The following is a 20,944-nucleotide window of genomic DNA, read 5'->3' as shown; positions in this document are numbered from 1 at the left end:
GATTAGTTTCCCAGTGCCGTAGGGCTTTAGGTGTAAACAAACACGGAGAGGCATTGCGAGTGCGCTGCTGTCACCCCTACAGAAACGTGTGTTGCCTTTAGTTTGAAGTAAAACCAGTCTGTCAGCCTGCCTGGGTTTTGCTTTCGTGTGGCGCCGTTTACATTGTGGAAGGGACTGGGGCTGGGACGGGTTTGTGAATCCCTCAGCCCGACAGATTCTCCTCGGGATCGCTGTGTGGAGCCCAAATCCGGCGGAACGCGGTAGGATTTTCACGTGAACGAAGGAGCTGTGAAGTTTAGGATGCTTTCACAAGCCACGGAGCCGAGAGGGCCGTGGCTCCCGTCGGTGCGCTGGCAGAGGCTGTGCAAGAGCTCCGCGGGCTGGGCAAGCAGCTTCTTGAACCTCTGGCCCAGCCTGGAGCTGCCTCCTGCACCGTCAGAGCTGACTGCAGGGATAAAACCAAACACCGCTGGGCTCCTGCTGGCAGGAGATGGCCAACATGGTGGGGAAGGCTGGCAGCAGCAGAGGGCTGGAGATGGAAGGTGCAAATGAGGCACAGGACCAGGACTCGGGAGCTCGGGGTTGTATTTTGCCTTGGTTACCAGCCTGCCCGCTTGCCACATCTCAGTTTTGCTGCTATGAAACAGAGCTAATCACCCTGGCCACTTGTTGAAAGCACGCAGTTAGTGCTGATTCTCCAAATGGAAATCAAGATAATTTTTTTTTAGACCTGTAGGCAGCTCGAGCAGCGTCATCCGCAACCCGTGAACGCTGCAACCCGTGCATGCTGCGCGTTCAGTGGAGCGCCTCCGCAAATAAAACCGGCTCAGATGTTAGTTCAGCAGCCATCAGAGATCTGCAAGCCTCATGTTTGCCTGACCCTGGCTCCCCCCCGTCTAAGATAACTCCTCCGGTCGTCCGTGCTGCGGCACGTTTTGTTCCGAGGGACATCAGCTCAGAAACCTGCACTGACGAGGTGCAAACACGCTTCGAGCCGCGGCTCCGTGCAAAGGGACAGACTGGAGCAGCGTGAGGCGGCGCGCTGGTGGGCAGGCTCACGTGGATTCCTGGCCGTCTCCGTTCCCTTGTGAGTGCCACCTAGAAACACCTGTTCCATGGAAACCCCGGGAACTGCAAAGGAGTCACGGCGAGATTTCGGCATCGCTGGTCCAGCAGCAGAAGCAGCTCTTTTTCTTCATCTGAGAAGCAGAAGAGTCGCTGAATAACTCCAGCAGAGCCAGGGGAGGTGCACCCACCAGCCGACGGCAGAGGAGGCCGTTCGAGACAGCCCCCAAACTCCCCATTGCTCGGCCCTTCGCCTCCTGCTCGGCACGGTTCCACCGTGACCTACATTCTTTGGGAGCATTTGTCTCCTGATCTGCAAATTAAGCTGAGTGAACTGGCAACATGGCAGTTTTTGCTCTTTCCAGTGTTTTGTACTAATGTGGGACTCCCCAGATTAAGCGGTTGTTAACGGGGACTTGGCCAGCACGTAGCGTGGGCACGAACAGCGCGGCGTTTGTTCGCTGCAGGGGGAGAACAGGACGACACAGATCAAAAGCTCTGCACCGTAATGAGGAACATCCATTTTCCGTTCCAGTTCCAAGGTTTATTTCACTAATTTATAAGAAGAAGCAAATCATTGAGCACATCCAGCCCTTGCACTGCGTGCACAAGCCCAGACCAAACTATTGCCAACTGCTGGTCGTTGAACGACGGTGGCCGGTCAGCTGCTGGCGCTTTTGGAGTGAACTGCCAGAAAAACTCCATCAGGAGACACTTTCTCATGGTGAAGCAGCTGCCTGTGGTAAGAGCATCTCCTTGCCAAATACTCTAGACTAGTTAAAAAAAAAATCATTTAGAGACAGATGAACTGCTCTCACCAAACTCATTCCACTGGTCAGCGCTGTTACATCGGCAGAGGTTTCTCATACAGACCCGCAGCGCAGCCCCCAGCGGGAGCAGTCTGGTCCTACTCACTGCCCCCAAAGGGACACTGGGGAAAAAAAAGCTTAAAAAAAAGCCCATAGCACCACAGAGTGGTTTTGGGTAAATACATCTCAACAAACCCTTCTGATAGAAATGCAGATTATACAAGGGAAAGACCGTTTCTCCACGTAGAACTCGTGGCGTTCCTCAAGTGGAATAAAACGCACCAGCAAGTGAGATTTTCTGGCCAATCCAAGTGGATGTACCCAGTGCAGGGGCTGGGCCGGGATTTACGGCAGCAGCTCTGCCAGTAACACCCCCAAGCCAGCCCGAGAAACACCCAGGACCCACAGCCAGAGCTGTCCCCAACCACACATCTCCTGGGCCCCCACCTCACGCCTCACCACGCACCCATCGCGTTACCGTCATCTCTTCATCCCGTCCAAGCCGGCCGCCACGTTCCGTGCTCGTTCAGGTTGCCATCCTCAGTGGGACCAGCAAGACCAGGCGCTGCGTGGACCACCACCACCATGGCCGGGCTGGGGCACCACCACCACCACCACCACCACCACCACCACCACCACCACGGCTGGGCTGGGCGAGCTCCAGCCTCACCACCGCCACCATCCGCAGGCACAGCTGTGCGGCCGCTGTCCCGGCAGGGTTTGCCCAGCAGTCGCTCAGCGCTGCGCATCGGAATCCTTTCAGCTCAGTTTGGAATTTTTTTTAATTATTACTGTGATGACAATGACTTCTAGTGAAACAATAATCTGCCTCTGAGCCAAGGCAAAAAGAGATCTGTGCTGTTAATATTAGCACAGCTTTGTTATGTCTTTTTCTCTTTTTGTGAAGGAAAAACTAGGGATGTGCAGAACATCCCCAGGTAGAGCATTACTCTTTTCTTCATCTGAGAGCACGAGTTTCCAGCCAAAGCAAACCACCGTGACACTGGGTGACACTGGCCTCGCACACAGCAGGGAGCAGCTGGACCCCAGAACGGGGTGCTGAAGCCACCAGCCATCCCATCAGGAGTTGCCACGGGGCAGGGATTGTTTCACAAGTGGTTCCTCTTGAGGTAGTTGGGGATGTTCTTGTTCTTCCGTCACGGGCTGAAGGCTGTTAGAAAGACACGTGCCTGTTCAGGCACATTTTTAGAAATGTCTCTTATTCTCTGAATCAGGACTATCAGTTCCAGCCCGTATTTTCTCTCTGTGGATTTATCTATGAGATGACTCAGCTTCGAGGCTCATGTGACATTTAAGAGTCTGAGAACCTTTAATGCCTCTTCCTTTAGCAGCGAAAGTTATGTGCTGCTTCTTGAGTGCGTTTTGTGAAACCCAGAGGCTGCGTGATTCCTACAGCCTGATTATTCTTTAATGTATACGTGGGCTCCCTTCAGGCGTAGAATATTAGCTTTGTAATGCTGCTCTGAGTTTATTTTTAAAATTTTATTCAGATGGTTGCCATGAATTCCCAAAGCAGAGAGAACATCCTTCTACTTATTAAATGCAGCTCTCACAAGCACCAAAGAGATCTTTTGCAGAGTACATTTACATTAACCCCTGCACCCCTCCACTCCTTAATTAGCTCCACATGCAAAAGTCCCACAGCTTAACACCCCAGTGAAGAAAACGAGGCCTGGGTTTAAAAAAAAATAATAAGATCCTTCAATTCAGTCCCTGAGAGGCTGAAACAGCAGCTCCTGATCCAGCAGCGACTCCCACACATCACCGTGGGTGTTAAATCTAAATCTAAATGAGCCACTACTTCCAAAATCATCGCAGCTGCTGCCAAGATGCCATCAGACAGCCGTGGTGCACAGTCTGCTGCCACCGACCACCTGCCCCGTCCCGCATGGGAGCACCAGCTCACCTCTGGCTCCGGGCAACACAAAGTGTCTTTTTATCCTGCCACCAGGCTCACCTGCCCTGGCTCAGCAGAACAGAAGGACTGCAGTTTCTTCCCCCCCACTGCTCGTGCGTGGATGGCCAAACGAGTTACAGAGACGGTTCCTGGAATCCCACCAGCCTTCCCGCAGCTGCACCCCACAGGGGAGATCCAGCCTCTTGCATTTTGCCCAGTTCACCTTCTCCCTTCTCCTCGGCACTACTATTTTGCTTTCTCCTGAAGGTGGCTGTAATTAATTGACAGACACCTCACCGCCGGTCTCTGATAGCAATCTTCTCGCGGTGCTGGCGTCCGGTTACCTCCAACCTGGGATGTTAAGGCAGCAGCGAGCTTGCAGGCTGCAACAGGAGCCTCCCCAGCGTCCCCGTTCCCCACCTGCTGGGCAGCCACGGGGATTTCCTGCCTGCGATCCCCAGAGGGTCAGGCAGCCGCCAGCTCCTTCATTCCTGACATTCCCCAACACACACACCTGACACCTGACTTTGCAGAGAAGTGGCTCAGCAGGTCTCGGCGCTGGCGAATTGCCGAGGCCCCGAAGCCCCTGAGAGCCAACAGCTTTCCAGGGCTCTGGGCAGCAGGTGGGAAGATGGGAGCATTAAGGCTTCACTGGTCTAACGTGCTGGGCAGAGGCAGCTTGGTCGAAGATGATAAGAGGGTTGGAGCACCTTTCCTATGAGGACAGGCTGTAAGAGTTGGGGCTGTTCAGCCTGGAGAAGAGGAGGCTCCGGGGTGACCTTATAGCAGTCTTCCAGTACCTCAAGGGGGCCTACAAGAAAGATGGGGAGAGGCTGTTCAGGAGGGCCTGTTGTGATAGGACAAGGGGTAATGGTTTTAAAATAGAGGGAGGTAGATTCAGGTTGGATATTAGGAAAAAATTTTTTACCATGAGAGTTGTAGAACACTGGAACAGGTTGCCCAGAGAGGTGGTGGAAGCTCCATCCCTGGAGACGTTCAAGGCCAGGTTGGACAAGGCCTTGAGCAACCTGATCTAGTTGGAGATACCCCTGTTCCTTGCAGGGGGTTGGACTGGATGACCTTTGGGGGTCCCTTCCAGCCCTAACGATTCTGTGATTCTGTGATCACTGCTGGAGGAGACACAAATGGCAGGCTAGTGAGTAGTGCTATTAACGGTAATAATTAATGCTTCCAGTTCCATAATCCTTAGATTTGCCTCCCTAAGACGACCACTGTTACTGCCATTTACAGCCCGAGCGTTAAATTCCAGTCTTCTGCTTCTCCAGACAAAAACTGTCTGGAGAAGTGTGGGCTCAGTGTTGTAGAAGGGAGGTGCTCCGTGTGTCAGGCCACCCTGGCTCCAGTGCTCCGAGAGGGAGGAAAGGAAGGCAGAAGCAGGGGCAGCTGCATGAACTCAACGGCCGGCCGGGGTCGGCTGCCTCCGCGCTGCAGCCATGGCAGATGCACGCAGGGGCTCTGGGTTTTGTTCTTGCTGTTGCTGCAGGAACCCGCAGGAGACACCATGGTTAGAGAAGGGAGAGCTTGGGACAGCAGTAGGAAACTTGTCTGTTTATAGAGCTCTTCAGGCAGCTTAAGCGAGAACATGAAGTCTTCTCATGTTATTCCTCAGAATAAAATTAAGGTACTATCAGCTGAACTGCGTGACTTGGAGTTGGGAAAAAGCTGCCACAGTGTAAGCTGTGGTTATTGCCATGGAGATGTCATTAGTGCTTTAACTACCTCCAAGCAGGTGCTTAAACCATTTCTTGACTCCAGTCTGTACTTGTAACCGGAGTGGAGAGGGATGCTTATCGTATGCAAAACTGGCTGAGCTGCAGCGTGACTCAAGGTCTGACTCGCGGGGACAGCCTCCTGCCAGCCCCGCAGACAGGCTCAGTTTGGAAACTCTACTTCAGAGACAGATAAGCGAATAACGTAAACTGATGTGAAGACAAGACCATCACCTGCAGGATGTGGACACCACCTGCCTGACACGGTCCCCTCTCCCAGCAGCTAAGAAGTGAAGAGCACTGGCCTCTCTAGAGGGAGTTCTTGGCCACCCCACGCTGCCAGGAGACGCAAGCCCACCTGCAAGAACAGAGCATCCCTTTCTCCTGCAGGTAACGGCTGCGATTTTGAGCAACCCAAGAGCATTTCGCCAGTCTCAGAGGTCCCCAGGGCTGCTCCTAGCTATTCAAAAGGACCCTCTGTGAATCTCTTAAGATGGGATCAGGTTAAATCATTATTTGCATATAAAATATGATTTTAAAAGCCCACATCTTAGTACGTCGTTGTGCCAGGAACGCTGCGCATGCCTTGGGTCCAGTGTGAACTACCACCATTACCTTGGGCTTGGCCCCTGGTAATACATCGATAACAAACGATCAGTATCAAAATCGAGACCCACCTGACAATCCAGACCTGCTGGTGCTTTGGAAAGGGGCGTTCTGCTTGCCAGCAAAGAGGCTGATGTCATCACTGTATCCACTTTGCCTGAAATTCACAGTTCTAACAAAGTCACAAGGAGCACAGATATGTGACTTTCTGGAAAATAGAGTACAAGTTATTTCTAATTGTTGCTCTTTGAAGCGCACCTGTGAATGCCAGCGTGGTAGGAGCAGCAATCATCCTCCCCGTGACACAAAGGATCAGAAAGAGAAGAGAAACTAAACGGGGAAGACCTATTCTTTCCCTTAAAAGTAAGCATTAGCTTCAATTATCAAATATTTATTTCCAATCAGGTGGATTTTCCTCAACGAGGAGTAATAATAAGAGTGTACCTTCAGGTCAGGCTTCTCAAATAATGCAAACAGCTCATTGAACATGGCTTATATTTTTTCAATTCTCTGTTAATTCCATTAGCATCACTTCTGTTACTTTAAAGACTATTTTCAAAAGGCACCTTCCAGATTTACACACTAAAAGTCAGTATTTGTGGCCGAGAACCACTGAACAGGTCTACTCCCAGGATCTCCAGTGTCTGGCCATCCTTCCCCACCTATTCAGGCAACAACCCCAGCACACACAGCAGCTTGGAGCTACTTGTGTCCAGGCAAACAGTGTTTTCAGCATTAAGCCCAATCTAGTTTGTTCAGATCACTGGGACAAAACGTTAATATTCACAGAACTACTCTTTGCTACACGCCACCCACTTGCACACCTTGTTTCAAATCTATTTACTGGCAGGTGGTCCACATCATACAACTGGCTTCCGACGCCAAGCCTTGGCAGCCTTACCTGGCTTTCTCTTGAAACGTGAGCAGGGCTACAGAAACATGCAAACTTCGACCAGAACCACGCCGCTTTGTTGGAGCCGGGACAGCACCTGATGACACACTCCTTCATTCCGAAGACAAATAGAGAGTAGTCAACAACCTCGGGTCTGGCACGCTGTTTGTGCTTTCCTGCACTGTCGTGGAACTCCCAGGCCGCTTCTGAGTTTGCCCGTGGGCAAGGGCAGCACGTTGTACCCCATTTGGTGCCCTCTTTCAGCCACAAGAATGTTGGCAAGTTGTGGTGAACGAACATCGCTGACGCAGAACGCGTGCAGCGCTCGCCTTTTTGTACGCTGTCGTTTCTCCAGCGCTTCATCCCTGTTGCCCAGTGGGTAAACTCGGATGGAGAATGTGACCAGAGGTAAAACGAACCTAAACCATCAGTTTAACCCGTGGTGATTCCCCGTCCTGGGTGGTTGTGTGTTTATCGAAAGCTCCTGCAATCCCAAAGGAGCGGATGCCTCAGGAACAGGACGGTTTCTCTCAGTGGTGATGGTACTTACCATAGTCAGGACACACACCACGACTAAAACATTTCTTGGTAAAGCCAAACATCATAGATTCATAGATTTCTAGGTTGGAAAAGACCTTAGAGATCATTGAGTCCAACCGTCCCTAATCCCCATTAAACCATATCCCTAAGTAGATCATCCACCCTATTCTTAAACACATCCAGGGATGGGGACTCAACCACCTCCCTGGGCAGCCTATTCCAGTGGCTGACAACCCTTTCAGAGAAGAAATACTTCCTAACATCATGGAACAATGTCATGGAGCAACCAACAACTGCTCTGCCTGTGGAAGAAACCTGAGTCTGATTAGTAGCCGCCTCATTCATGGTCTAGGTCTGCAGCTCAGACTGGACATTCCTCTCACTCAATACTTCAAACCAAACAAACACACACTCAGATTTTAAATACAGCAACATCACTGGTTTGACTCAACACACAACATTAGTTTAAAACATTTGTGCCAAGAGATTTTTGTAAAGCCTCATTGAAACTGAACAATCTCCTCCACTCATCCCACCACCTACCTGGCACTGCAGCAGAGCTTTCCCCCCACGTTCAGCACTTCTGTGCACGCTGACAATTGAAAACTACCTGAAAACAAACCCCTGAAGGTGCTGCTTGAAAAATAAACAATTTTAAAAGCATAGCAAGGACTCTGCAAATGACTGTGCAGGAGGAAGTTCAGAGCTCATCATTCCCAAAAGCATTCATTTAAGCTGTCTTCATCACCAGTCGGCTCTTTTGGATGCCAATGAGGACCACCCTTTTTTATGACCTCCTAAAACCCACCACTGATCAGCATACTGGGATTATGCAGAGCCAAGACAGATTCATGGATGGCAACTGCCAAGAAATAAAATAATAATTTTCTTCCATTACAGTGTATTTTTGCTGTGTCATACACATAAACGAGCGCAGGAGTTCCACTGAAATGGTCCATCACATTTCCTATGGCTTTGTGCAATCTCCAGTTCAAATTTGAACGCCCACGTCATTTTTCATTTCAAACACTCAGCCCACCCAGAAGAGGAAAATATTTGTATCGTTCTTTTATTGAGATTGTGTCAATCTGGAAACAGATGGACAGACAACAAGAAGGGGAAATACATGCCAAGTTAATAGGAGCAACACATCCTATTGGTCATTTCCAAAACTGAAGTCTGTTACGTACTGCAAGACGCCGTCAGTTGGCCCGTCCAAAGGGGAAGGGCAGGTCCAGCGTGTGCCCAGAGCATCCCTGGAGCATCCAAGCACTTGTCAATCCTGTGGCACTAAGAGGATTGCCAAAATTCACCAAAGGGGGGGCGCGGGGATTTCCAGGGAAACGTCACAAATTACGGTGTGTAGAAACAGACGGTCTGTTGGTGGGTATTAGAGGGGGATGCTTTTCTCAAGATTTTCTAGCTGTTCTTCGACAAATTTAATCCGCTCTTCAAGGTCCTTCTGTTCAATCAGCAAGGAGGTCTTGACCTGAACAAAGCGTCGGTAGTCCTGGAGCTGCTGATCAGTCAGGTATTTGGCAAGGATGCCAGAGACCACTCTTTCCCTGCGATCTAGATTCTCCTTCAGGTCTTTGGCGTCTTCCCGCTGTCTAGACAAGAGCTTGTGCCGTGCGTTCAGCGATTGCTACACGGAATGAAAGAACAAAGCAGCACACTGTGAGAACTCACCATTCCTGGCACACTCTAGGTCTTCATTCGGAAGCCACAGTCGATTTAGTTTAATTACTTCCTCTTGTGGGCTTTGTGTTCCACGTGAGTTTTTTCTCAATTGAATTACTCATTCTTGTGGCTTGTAAGGTAAAGACACCCAGTAAACCCTATCAAGGCTCACTTCTTCCATGCTGCCCTCAGGAAAAAAATCAATATACTTCACATTCTGGTGATTTTAGAGTAGCCTGTATCTGTCTTTGTTCAGTTAGAAGCTCTTTAAGGCACATACCTTTGTATTTTGTGAGTTGCATGTGGCCACAGTGCCAATGCCCTATTAAAAAATATCGTGGCTCCTATTAAAAGGTACATGATAAGGCAACTTTGATACGGACTGTAACTGCTCATCAAAGGCTTAGAATCATAGAATCATAGAATGGTTAGAGTTGGAAGTGACCTCAAAGATCATCTAGTTCCAACCCCCCTGCCATGGGCAGGGAAATCCTCCACTACACCAGGTTGCCCAAAGCCTCATCCAACCTGGCCTTGAATACCTCCAGGGATGGGGCATCCACAACTTCTCTGGAAAATCTGTTCCAGTGCCTCACCACTCTCAATGTAAAGAATTTCTTTCTTATATCTAACCTAAATCTGCCCTCTTTAACAAATTTCTTTTTAACAAACCCACAAGAAGCAAGCCTTTCCTGTTCTACAGGATTTTAGTACCTTTCACATTTTAGCAAATTCTCTTTCAGCTGTAATGATTTTCACAGGGATGGTACTGCTGGAAAATGTTCTGTTTTGGGACAGTGTCCATAAATACAGCAAGGAGCAATGGTCACCATCCACACCCTAAAACTGGAGTCAAAGATCAAGACTGCTGGTTTTGCTAACGCTGGGGCAATTGCAGCAACTGGGAGATGGTTGTAAAAACGCTGGCACATAACCAGGTCTTTACTGAGCATGTGATTCAAATTCTTGAATAAATTATTTTGGTGTATTTACTGTGAAGAGTATAAACATAACACGAAAGAAAGAGCAGCCCCCACCAACCACAAAGCCAAAGTCAGCGTGAAATACTGCTCAGGATTATTTGTGTTGACACGAGTGATGTTTTGGAGCGAGTGGATCCTGGTTCTCCATGTCACAGGGCATGGCAGGACTCTGTTAGTGCTCCAGGAAATCCCAACTTTTCTAACTCTGTGCTTTTCTAATTTCCAAATGAGAGGCAACAGCAGGTATTGTATTGATAAAAACGTGTCTAAAAGCAACAAAGACAGCGGGAATGCATCATTCCTGGGATAAATTTGGCTTGTCTCCTCTAGCAAAAAAGTGTATTTCAGACTTGAAAAGATTTCCTGGTGACATGAGACAATTCCTAATTTCCCAGCAAAACTGGCTAGTTGAGTTAAACTACAGGGGATTTTCTCTCAAGTTGCAACCACATCTTCTTCCTGCTCTCTACAGTCAAGATAAGCCCATCAACTGAAGCACAGTTTCTGAGGCAGTAATTGCTGCACTGAAATTACCAGTGGCAAACCACCAACCAACAAAAAGCCCTCTGAAGCACAGATCTGGAGCAGCCCCAGGGTTCACAGGCCACCCCTCTGGCACAGACCCTCTCCGGGCTTTGCTGCTGCTGCCACCCCAGCGCCCAGCTGCAGAGTTGGTGCTGAGCTTGTGGTCCACACCAGAGGTCCACTCTGCTTCGGCCACGAGGGCACAGCCCATGGCACTGAACAACTGCCCAAGCGATGGCGGGTTGGGATTCCTGTATAATTCCCAACTTTTGTTTAGATCTGTCCAACGAGGCGAGCACAGCCCCATCTGCAAAGAAGCGAACAAACCAAATTAAACACCCTGCTTGTCACTCACCTTCTCCTCGGCATCGGTGTTGCCATCGATCCTCCTCATGGCGTTCTGGACCCGGGCAAGGCGGCTGGACAGGCAGAGCAACAGGCTGACAACCTTCTCCAGGTCACCGATGAACATCAGGTAGCGCTCAAACTCATTGGGCTTGCAGATGTCCCTCACCCGTGCCTCCAGCTCCTCGCCTTGCTCCGCGCACTCCCTGGCTTCGGAGAGGACCAGCTCCCTTTCCTCCCGCAGGCTCTGCAGCTTGGACCGCAGGCTGGAGATGAGTTCCAGCTGCAAAGGGAAAAAAATAATAGAAAACTGTATTGCCAAAGAGAACCCATGTAATTTCTAGAGAATGGATTTTCCTCATGGCAGCTTTGCCAAACTTTTGACTTAAAATGATTTCAAGCTCTAGCAAAGAAAAAGAAAAAAAAAAAAGAGAAAGATTTTCTAAGCTGTACTTAATTCTCAAACTCTGAAAAGCAAATAACTGGTAATTGCCTCAACTGGTGATATAATCCCGAGTTCAGAGAGCTTCCAATCGGTCTGAAGGGAACTACAACGAACACTGCCACATGATGGCACCCAGATGTGCTCTAAGACACGACGTCACGCCTCTGCTACCGAGCTTTGCAACAACTGGCTGGAATTTCATTTATAATACACACAGAAAAAGTCAGTTCCATGGGTGACCCGAGCAAGCCCCAGTGCCTGGGTAGCACGGCAAGCAGAGGAGGCTGGTTTCTACCAGAATGTTGATACAGAACAGCCCCAAGACCGGAGCAGAACCACCCTGTCAGCTTTTTTGGAATCATCCGACGCCACCATGAACCGGAGCAGCAGTCAGGCAGTGGGTGACGAAGAATGTCGCCACGTGCACAACAGGAGGAGTTCCAGGAAGGCAGATTGTCATTACCTGGGAGGGGGCACGGCCGGGTTTCTACAGGGGGGAAAAAACCCCAATCTGATTCTTCCAAGCTACACACTGCCCGTCCAAGCTGCCGTGTCTCTGTCGTAGTGCAGCTATGTCCAAGCTGCCTCTGTTCCCTGCACGTACGGAAATCAACAGGGCACTGCAGTGCGCAGAGACTGCTGCCAGTTTCATCAGAGCAAAAAAATTTTCTTATTTAGGCTGCCAGCTGTAATGGCTTGTACAGATTTTGAGAGCAGATTTGATTGTTGGATTGTGAGTCAGCTGCTGCACAGGAGCTGGCCTTGGAAGGGAATGTATAACCTGCCCTGCGTGCTTGTTCCAGGCACAACCCATCCCCGATGACCTGCTGGAGAGAAGTGTGTGGGAGGAGGGATCTGAACCAAACCAGGCAGGATTTAAATACGACCATTTATGATCAAGATGTCAATTTGCCAGGACTTCACCTACAAGCAAAAATAGATTTGAAGTTATCTGTGAAACATTATTGTCAGGATAAAAGTAATGAATAAAAATATCCACAGGAACATATGTCACATTAACAGAAACTTCTTTGTCGTGGTGAAGAAACAGCGGTTCCTCTGATGGTCATCTTCCTACCTTCTTAGATGTGATGTCATCTAGGTCATTTGTGCTCTCTCTGCTCCTATTCAGGACTTGGTTTCCCTTAGAGGTGGGACCTTCACTCCTGTGCTTGGCATCGTGTTCAGACTCAGGACATTCTTCTGTTGCATCTTTACTACTTTTCCTGCTGTCGGAAAAGAAAATAAACACCTGTGGCAAACAGAGTTTTGTTCACCAACACTGTGTTCACGTTTTTATGCATCTTTACTTCAGAATCGCTCTCCTCTCTTCTCACAGCAGCAATTTTTCTGTTTTTGAAAGATAGAGAGCAAAACATTTGCAGCCCAGTCCCTTGTCACAGTCCCTTTCAATAAGGCATCACTGAACCACAGCCTCAGCTATTTCTTGATACATAAATCAGAAAGCCAAAATATTTTGCTAAGGAAACAAAAATAAAAAACCATGCTCAAGTTATCTTACTACTAGTATATACATGACATGCATACGCTAAACCAGTTTAAAATACTAGATAATTGTTTTTGTCTACTTACTCATTCTCCTGCGCATGCTGTACGTCTCCCTTTTTCCTGTGCGATTTATCCAGCATGGAGATGTTAACAGGGAACAGACCCTCCATCAGGTCGAGAGCAGTTTTTCTAACAGGATGAGGCAGGAGAATATCAACCAGAGAACTGTCCTTGGCAACAATCTCCCTAGCAAGTTCTTCGTACCGCTGGTCTTCAGGAGCCTGCGGTCTCCTTTGGGGCAGATCCGTCCCTGTCTCCGGGAGAACACCGTCTTGGCTGTTGTGCACGGATGTGTCCTTTGCCATCAAACCTTTGGCTGTGCTTTTGTCTCCCCAGTGAGGCTGAGCTGACACTGCGTGGCCCTTTGTTACCTGCTCGGGAGAAGCTGCAGGCTCTGGACCCTTCGTTAAAGCGTCGCCGTTCGGAGATGCGGGTCTGCGTTCCTCCTCCGCTCCAGCATCCTCCTCGCTTCCGCTTCTTGGGACAGGAGCGGAGGTTTCGGGAGTTGGCTCCTCACCATCCTGACAGCACGCATGTCCAATCCTGTCTTTACATTCGTGATTCTCACATCCATCTTTCTCAGGATCACGGAAACTGTAAGAAGACACACTATTTTATTTCAGACACCTCCTCTACAACACATATTTTTGCAGACTGTTTAGGCAGCTACAGGTAATTTTCATTATCCTTCCAGCTTCCTCTTTTTATTAAAGTTTCTAAAATTCAGATTCTATAATACCTATTAATTTTGCTTGGGGAAAAAAAACCTGGGGTATGTAAAACGGCTAACTGCACCACTCCACATCGTTTGAATCCTCATTAAATTTCTGATTTTCTAATTATGACCAACATAGGTGTTTTCCGAAATAAGCCTGTGGTAAAAAGCACCCTAAAACGTCGCACGGATGAGAAGCACACAGCCGCCCCACCAGCCCCGGCGGGCACGGTGCCAGCAGGACGCGATGCCCGTGGGGACCAGGGCTTGCCACGACCTTCCCAGGCCACATCTGGGCACCGCCTGGGAGGGACGGGAAGATGAGTTGCACTCTGCATCTTCCTCCACCAGCTCTTGTAGCACAGTGACTGCGTTGCAAGAGGGCGAACCTTTACTGTCTTGCTCCTCACACCTTATTTCTAGAACGAGAACGTTTCAGCCCACGGGTGAGAACTGGTTTATGCCATCATTGTCTCCAGCAGCACTTGGGCTACCTGTCCCCACTTCTCAGTCCTTAGAGAGGACATCTAGTGCTTCCTTCTCTTCAGCTGAATTGGATACCAACTGTTCATCTGAGGCTCCTGTTTTGAAATGGCTGTTAGACTTAAGTAAAAGTTTTATTAAATCCTTTCAGTTAACCATTTTGGGATCAAATTTCTACTTTTCAGTTGGCCAAGGCATGTCTGACTCCGTGCTTTGAGTTTTCTGATGCGAACTTCAGCAGAAACTTTGATGGAAAAAGCTACTGCCTGGTGGAAAAAGCTACTGCCTGTAGGGCATAAATAATTATATTCATGATGACAGATAAGTAGATATACATCATTTAAAAATACACTTTGCACCAGAATTTGCAAGAATATAGGGGCACTGTTGAACGTGAGATGACTGGAGTACATGTAGACCATCCCCTGCAATCACTAATGTTCATGTGTACATCCATGTAACTGCTTGTGAAAACGGCTGGTGCATCTGTATACATAAATACTATTGTATAATCACAACTGAATGAACAAATCTATTTTTTCCTCTAGCAAAATTTTTCATAACCTAACAGGATTATGAGGGGACAGTAGAGAGGAACACTAGGGGGATTAGACAGCAGGAAGATTTATAAGCCTTGATTTAACTATGTGAACCTGACACACGAACTTCAAAAGTTGTAGGCACAAAGCAAAACTTTTCTCCCTCCAAACAGGCACAGAGAGTTCACTGCAGGTTCTGCCCACCTCTGTTTAGCTCTGACTCTAAGGTCACATTTAAAAGCAAGGCAGCCAGCGGTCCTTCCCTCCCCTAGCTCGCCCTGGCTCTACAGGGCTATGTAGAGTGTATGTCTCTATGTGTACCTTTTCACTGCAATTAAAAATAAAAACCTCATCTGACCTTGACTTGAACCACCCGGCCCTGGTGATTCAGTGATGCTGGAAAAGCCTTTCCATTGAAAAGGTGCTAAAAATAACCCTCTGCGAAGCAGCACGGCATCGCGCTGTGACGCCGTACTGCGGTACCCGAATTAATGCGACGATGACGCAATATTGCAATCACGGATTGACAAGTGTGTATGGAGCGACAGGTGATGAAAAGAAGGGATATAACCATTGCAAACATTCCTGGGCCTTATTCTCAGGCCTCACTGCAATGGCAGGGGGTAGGACCAGCTTGTAGGTTGAACAAACCACCTGCAGCAGTTATCATGGCAAAGGGATGACGCCCATGGAAACTACCTCACGACTGCGTTGTGCAATCGAACGGATGCAAAAGTTGCACACGAATGTCCTCAAGCTTTTTTTTTTCACTAACCCACAGACACTATGGGTGTGGGCAATGACCACAGCCTGCTCTTCCTGCTGGTCCCAGTCGGAACTTTTATTTGAGTAAGGAGCACTGCAAAGATGCCCAGCGTAGCCTGGGTTTCCTCCCACAGCTCAGCAGCACTTGTGGAGGAAAATAAAAGAGGAAAAAATGAGATATAGCTGTAACAGAATGAAACGTGTACTTACAGCTATTTCCCAAAGATGATAATGTAATTAATTAGTAATGAAACCAGCTCTAGATTTCTCATCTTTTCGTTACTTAGTACGTATTACAGAGCTACGATCAAATAAGTCTCTGATGTTACTGTTCTGTTCAGAACTTCCAGCTACATTCCTGCTGACCCACCAAGACTCTTAGCTAAACTAGGAAATCTAAGAAAAATGTCAAAATCTTAATAAAAATACAGGTTTTTTTCTAAGATAATCAAGCCTCCAGAAACTGTTGGGATCTTTCTGAAGGACTGAAACAGCGGAAATTCCATTACTTCACAAGTGTCAGCATCACTGCCTTGTGGAGACCAAGTTCAGATCTTTTTCTCCCCTGCTGCTCCTCAAACAAGCAACACAAAAAATCAAGAGTTAACACACAAACTTTCCAGTTAGCTACATGTAAACAGCACCTTTTTTTTTTTTTTTCCCCCTTAAAAAATCCCACACCAGAAGCCCTTATTACATGCTCTGATCCCACAGATTTTTCAAGACTGGGCATATCCGAGCTGCTGCAGATGCCATTTCCGCAGAGCTCAGAGGAGGGAGCTGTGATCTCAGGGATCTGAAGGGGAGCAGCTGCCGCAGGGGGAGCAGCTCAGGGACACTCTGCCTTTTCCACTTGGGCTTCACACAGTAGAAATGACTTTAAATACTGTTCCAAAATGAAAAAAAGCCCAAACTTAGCGGGTGAATATTGCCACATGGACAATGAAAGATCCCAAGGATGGAAGCAGATGACCACGGCTGCTGTTGGGGTTCACGTGCCTTGGACACGGGCTCCATCTGGGCACAGCCTTACCTGGGGGTGCCAAGACAGCTCTCCCAACGCCGAGACGGTGCCGCTGCACCACTGGCACTTCTGCAAGTGTCCTGGAAATGAAAACAGCACACTGGGACAACGAGCATTTTTCAGACTAGGCAGCTGTTTAATTTCATTCCTGTGTTTTGTTATCCCCAGAGACAAAAGCCAGCAGTAGATCTCTGAGCAGGTTCATCAAGGTTTGTGCTTTTTGGGGTTTTTTCAGATTGTTTTTTTTGTTTGTTTGTTTGTTTGTTTTTAGTTTGTCTGTCTCTTTTTATTAATGAAATTGCAATTATGCTCTTCCTCGGTAGCATCCATCTTTTTTTTCCCTATAAAACCAAAGAGCAGCTGGCAACAAAATATATCCTCTCCTCTCCTAACAATTCAGAAAGTAGGCAGCACTGGTGGAAGTCTGTCGGCCTCTTCAGTTGGGTAATTTTAGTGATATATTAGTAATATATTAGTTTTCTGACCCTTTTATCATCTTTATTCTCCTTGACAACAATAGTGGCAGCTACTGTCCTTCAAATCCAGGAGCCTAAAAGGCTGGTCGTTTATAATCTGTAACACCAGTGCTCTAATGAAGCTGCTGTAGTTAACGACAGCGACCGCAGAAACACAGACAGCGTCGTCCCGCACACAGTACGTGTGCTCTGCAAGTGGTTCTCCCAGCACCCGACCCTCACACCCTCCTGCAGCTCTGGAAGGGACCCTCCGTGCCCAGTGTCATCCAACCCTCGAGCAAAGCCTACAGCACTTGCACAGGGTGTCTCTTGAAGCAGACACTCCTCTTCCTCCCTGCCTTCACCTCTGCACTTGCTGAATAGTAACAAATTACTCTGCCCAGGCCAAACCTGTGTCTCAGTCAGCTGTTAGATGTTTCCATTCTTACACAATTCTCTTGCAACCCTTCACGTTAAACGAACACCTTGCTTGTCTGCAATACTTTCTCCTACAGAACGTTTTTGAGAATCATAGATTGTCACCATTAACCAGAAACACATAACATGCTCCAGGTGGTAGCACTTCCCTCGGAATCCCCCCAGATGACTTCTCCTGCACACTGCAAAGCAGAGCACGCTTTTGCTTTCCAACAGCTACACTGCATTTCCTACAGGTTAAGCAAACGCGGCTTCTCCTCCGCATCTATCATCCCCCTACTGTGTACTAAAAAGAAAAGTCTTAATTCCTCCTTTGTGTGTTCAGCAGTTTTTCAGGTGAACAGTCCCACAGCTCTCTAAAACAGACAGTCAGTCATAAACTGAACTCAAACAACAACTACTGACTTCCCACCTGTGCGGAGGAAGGAGTTGATTTGGATCTCCCGCGAGCTCTCCCAGATGCAGGAGCACCTGCCCGAGGGAGACTTTCAGCTGACGCACACTTGCTGCTCCAGCTCCCGTCCGCTTCGCTGGGAGACGGGTCGTGCTTCCAGATCGTCGTACCAGCAGCATCGGAGCTGGGATCGCACCTGCTGGTCACACTCAGCGGGGAAACAAAAGCCAAAGGGGGAAAAACATCTGGTGACTCTTCTTTAGAGAAAATTCGGCAGAAAACCTCAGTGTTTTGCACCTTCCTGCTCCCGTTTGGATTGGAAACCTTGCCAGGAGACCATTTGGGATGCGACAGCCTCTTCTGCAGGGGCGGCTTATGCAGGGGGAGGTGTTGTGAACTACCTGGTCTTTGATTAATCTTGCGTTCCATGTATTCGATAAGTGCCGTATGCTGGATTTGCTTCAGCTCCGTCCTGGAGATACTTGAACTGGAAAGTGCCCTCCCTCTGTTTTCCAGAGTCTTCCTCCTAGCTGCCACTAGATCTTGCTCAGTGATTTCATCCCTGACTTGACTCCACGATACTTCCTTATCTGCCAGCTGATCGAGTTTCTCAGGTTCTGAATAACACAGTTTCTTTTGCTCCTTTGTTACTCTTTTCCTTCCCCCTATTCGACCTGTTTGTGGCCTCTTAATTTCTTCATCTCTGTTGAAACTTTCCAAGGATTCTAGATGAGAAGGGGAATGAGGAACAGGTTTGGCATTCTCGCTTGCACTGGATAACGACAACGACCTAAGGTGTTCGATTGAAGGCCTTTTAGAGGGTTTCTGTCTGAGTCTAACAGGCAAACTCATCTGTAAGTCTTTTCTTTTAAAGGAGGTTTCTCTCAGAACCTTTTTCTGAGCCACTTTCAGTTTCTCTCTATAGTCGTTCTTGAAACTCTCGTCTGTTGATGAAACAGGACTCCCAAGGACGAGATCTTCAGCCTCGAGCAGGAGATCATCAGTCCTGCACTGAGGGTGGTGGTTGCTCCTTTGGAGCTGATCGCTTTCCCTTTGAATCTCTAGACACCGTGCTGAGGCAGAGTAGCTGCTTGCTGGGAATTCCTTGGGTGAGCTCCTTGAGTCCTCTTGGCATTGGGTGAGCTTGTTGTGGTGCAGGATGCCGGTGGTTTCACCCCCAGAAAGATAGTAAAGCATGGGAGTCGTCTGCCTGGTTATTTGTTCACCAGCAGGATCACCCCGAGCCTGTCTCAACAGCTGGTTTTGAAATTCAGGTTGATGTTTCTCAACAGGAGGTTCCTCTTCTTCTAGATGCGTGCTACAGTCAGGACTGCTGTTACCAGCCTGGTTTTCTTTCTTGACATCACGTGAAAACTGAGATGTGGAACCTTCCTTTGGCCTGAAAAAAGACACTTGGTTGGTACCGTCACAGCGTGGCTTATTTCCCCGATGTGGCCCCTCAGAGCGAGGGTGCTCCGCTTCCACAGCATCGTAGCTGCAGGACAGAGATGATCCCTGCCTTTCGGCTTGCTGACCCGGGAGTGGTTTCCTAACATCACTCCCGATTTTTCCTTCAGCGTCACAGCACTGATTTTCGTCTGTACAACTGTTGAGCTTCCTGGAAGCGTTTTGGAAGAGAAGAGCATTCTCCATGTATTCTAAGTCACAATCATCCTCAAACACATCCTGATCCAAGTCTGAATTCAGCTTGGCATGGACCTGGCACTGTTGGCTGGGTTCTGGCGCTGCTCTTTGCAGATCTGCTTCTCTGAAAGGTGGCTGACGCACACCGCAGGGACATTGTTTGCCTTCCTGTGTACCATTAACAGTGCTGGGGCTGGTACGCACTGGGTGGTAGGGCCTGGAGTTCATCTCTTCAGATGTTTTATAAGCGTGAACTGAATTATAAGCAGAAAGTATTTTAGGGACATTAGCCACAGAGTCAGTCTTTAAATATTCTTGAAAAATGAATGAAGAAGGTCTGCTGAAAACGTGTGGATTGCTTCTCTTTATAGGTTGTTGGGATGGGCTCCGCTCTCCATTTTCCTCCATCTTTAATCCCTGAATTTTGGATAGACACCCCTCATGTGTAGAATCAGAAGAAGAAAGTGCCTTGTTTTCCAGAGTCTTTCTCCCAGCGGCCACTGTATCTTGCTCAGTAATTTCATCCCTGTGTTGGCTCCACGGTACATCCCTGTCTCCGAGGTGATTGTCCTGCACGCAAGGAGCTGGCTGCTTACTACACTGGCTGTGACTTCCAGAGTTGCATCTCCCTCTTGAGTTTTCCAGGTGCCTAGTGACTTTATAGCTATGGAGTCGGGTGGGAGGAGAAGGCAGAGATGCAGCCAGAGGAAGCGGTCCCTGATCTGAAGTCCCTCGGGTAGGAGTGCTTCCACAGCGTTCAGCCAGACTGAGGCTGTGACAGTCACCATGGATGCTCGGGTCTGGTGCCTTGAACGGATGCAGGCATCTGAGGTCAGAGTTTGCTGCACCGAGATTATAAATACCTCTCACATATTCTGAGTCCATGTACGGTACCTGCTCTGGAGGCAAACAGCAGTTTTCACCACAGCACGATGGGGTGAGATACTCTGGAACATTTGATCCCCCTGAGAAAGAGCTGTAAGCAGAGTCTGCTCTTCCAGGAAGGTGCAAGAGATGATCTACACTGTCTATCAACTTGACTGGTGAAAGATGACTACCATTTCCAGGAGAGGACACAGGCTCTACTAGCTCTCCAATTCTGCCACCTTGCCTGTGAGTCCATCTTTCTATCTCATTCCCAGATGAAGCCATGTTGTAGCATTTCCAGAAATCAAAGTCTGATTAAATGTCCAAAACCGAGTTGTTGGAAAAGCACCTTTTCCTCCGCAGTCACATTCCAATAGTAACTAGAGGATCCTAAAAAGAAAGAGAAACATGTGAAAAGACTCAGTGGGAGGATTCTGATTGCAGCTGGGGAGATCAGGCAGAGAGCATCACATGCATGCCTAAGGGGAGAACTTCAAAATAGTATTTAAAGTA

General features: G+C 48.4%; 1 protein-coding gene across 1 annotated transcript; it reads right to left on the bottom strand.

Annotated features, from left to right (window-relative positions):
• Nucleotides 1-8,903: 8,903 nt before the first annotated feature.
• Nucleotides 8,904-20,716, bottom strand: SHROOM1 (shroom family member 1). Its single transcript, XM_086621674.1, has 6 exons — nucleotides 17,939-20,716; nucleotides 16,643-16,713; nucleotides 13,132-13,701; nucleotides 12,617-12,767; nucleotides 11,104-11,376; nucleotides 8,904-9,205 (listed from the first exon to the last, which is right to left on the bottom strand). The coding sequence occupies exons 1-6, from the start codon at nucleotides 20,714-20,716 to the stop codon at nucleotides 8,951-8,953; spliced, it is 4,098 nt and encodes a 1,365-aa protein (XP_086477800.1). The 3' UTR covers nucleotides 8,904-8,950.
• Between the last annotated feature and the right edge of the window lie 228 nt (nucleotides 20,717-20,944).

Source organism: Tauraco erythrolophus, chromosome 16, assembly GCF_009769465.1.
Source record: "Tauraco erythrolophus isolate bTauEry1 chromosome 16, bTauEry1.pri, whole genome shotgun sequence".
NCBI lineage: Eukaryota > Metazoa > Chordata > Aves > Musophagiformes > Musophagidae > Tauraco > Tauraco erythrolophus.
This window is presented reverse-complemented; position numbering and strand designations above follow the sequence as displayed.

Excerpts from the sequence above, each read along its gene's own strand:
- SHROOM1 (XM_086621674.1), bottom strand. The coding sequence starts at position 20,716 with ATGGCTTCATCTGGGAATGAGATAGAAAGATGGACTCACAGGCAAGGT. Across the intron at positions 12,768-13,131 it reads CAGCATGCGCAGGAGAATGA|CAGGAAAAGTAGTAAAGATG; the intron begins GTAAGTAGACAA and ends CTTTTCCGACAG. Across the intron at positions 9,206-11,103 it reads ACACCGATGCCGAGGAGAAG|CAATCGCTGAACGCACGGCA; the intron begins GTGAGTGACAAG and ends CATTCCGTGTAG.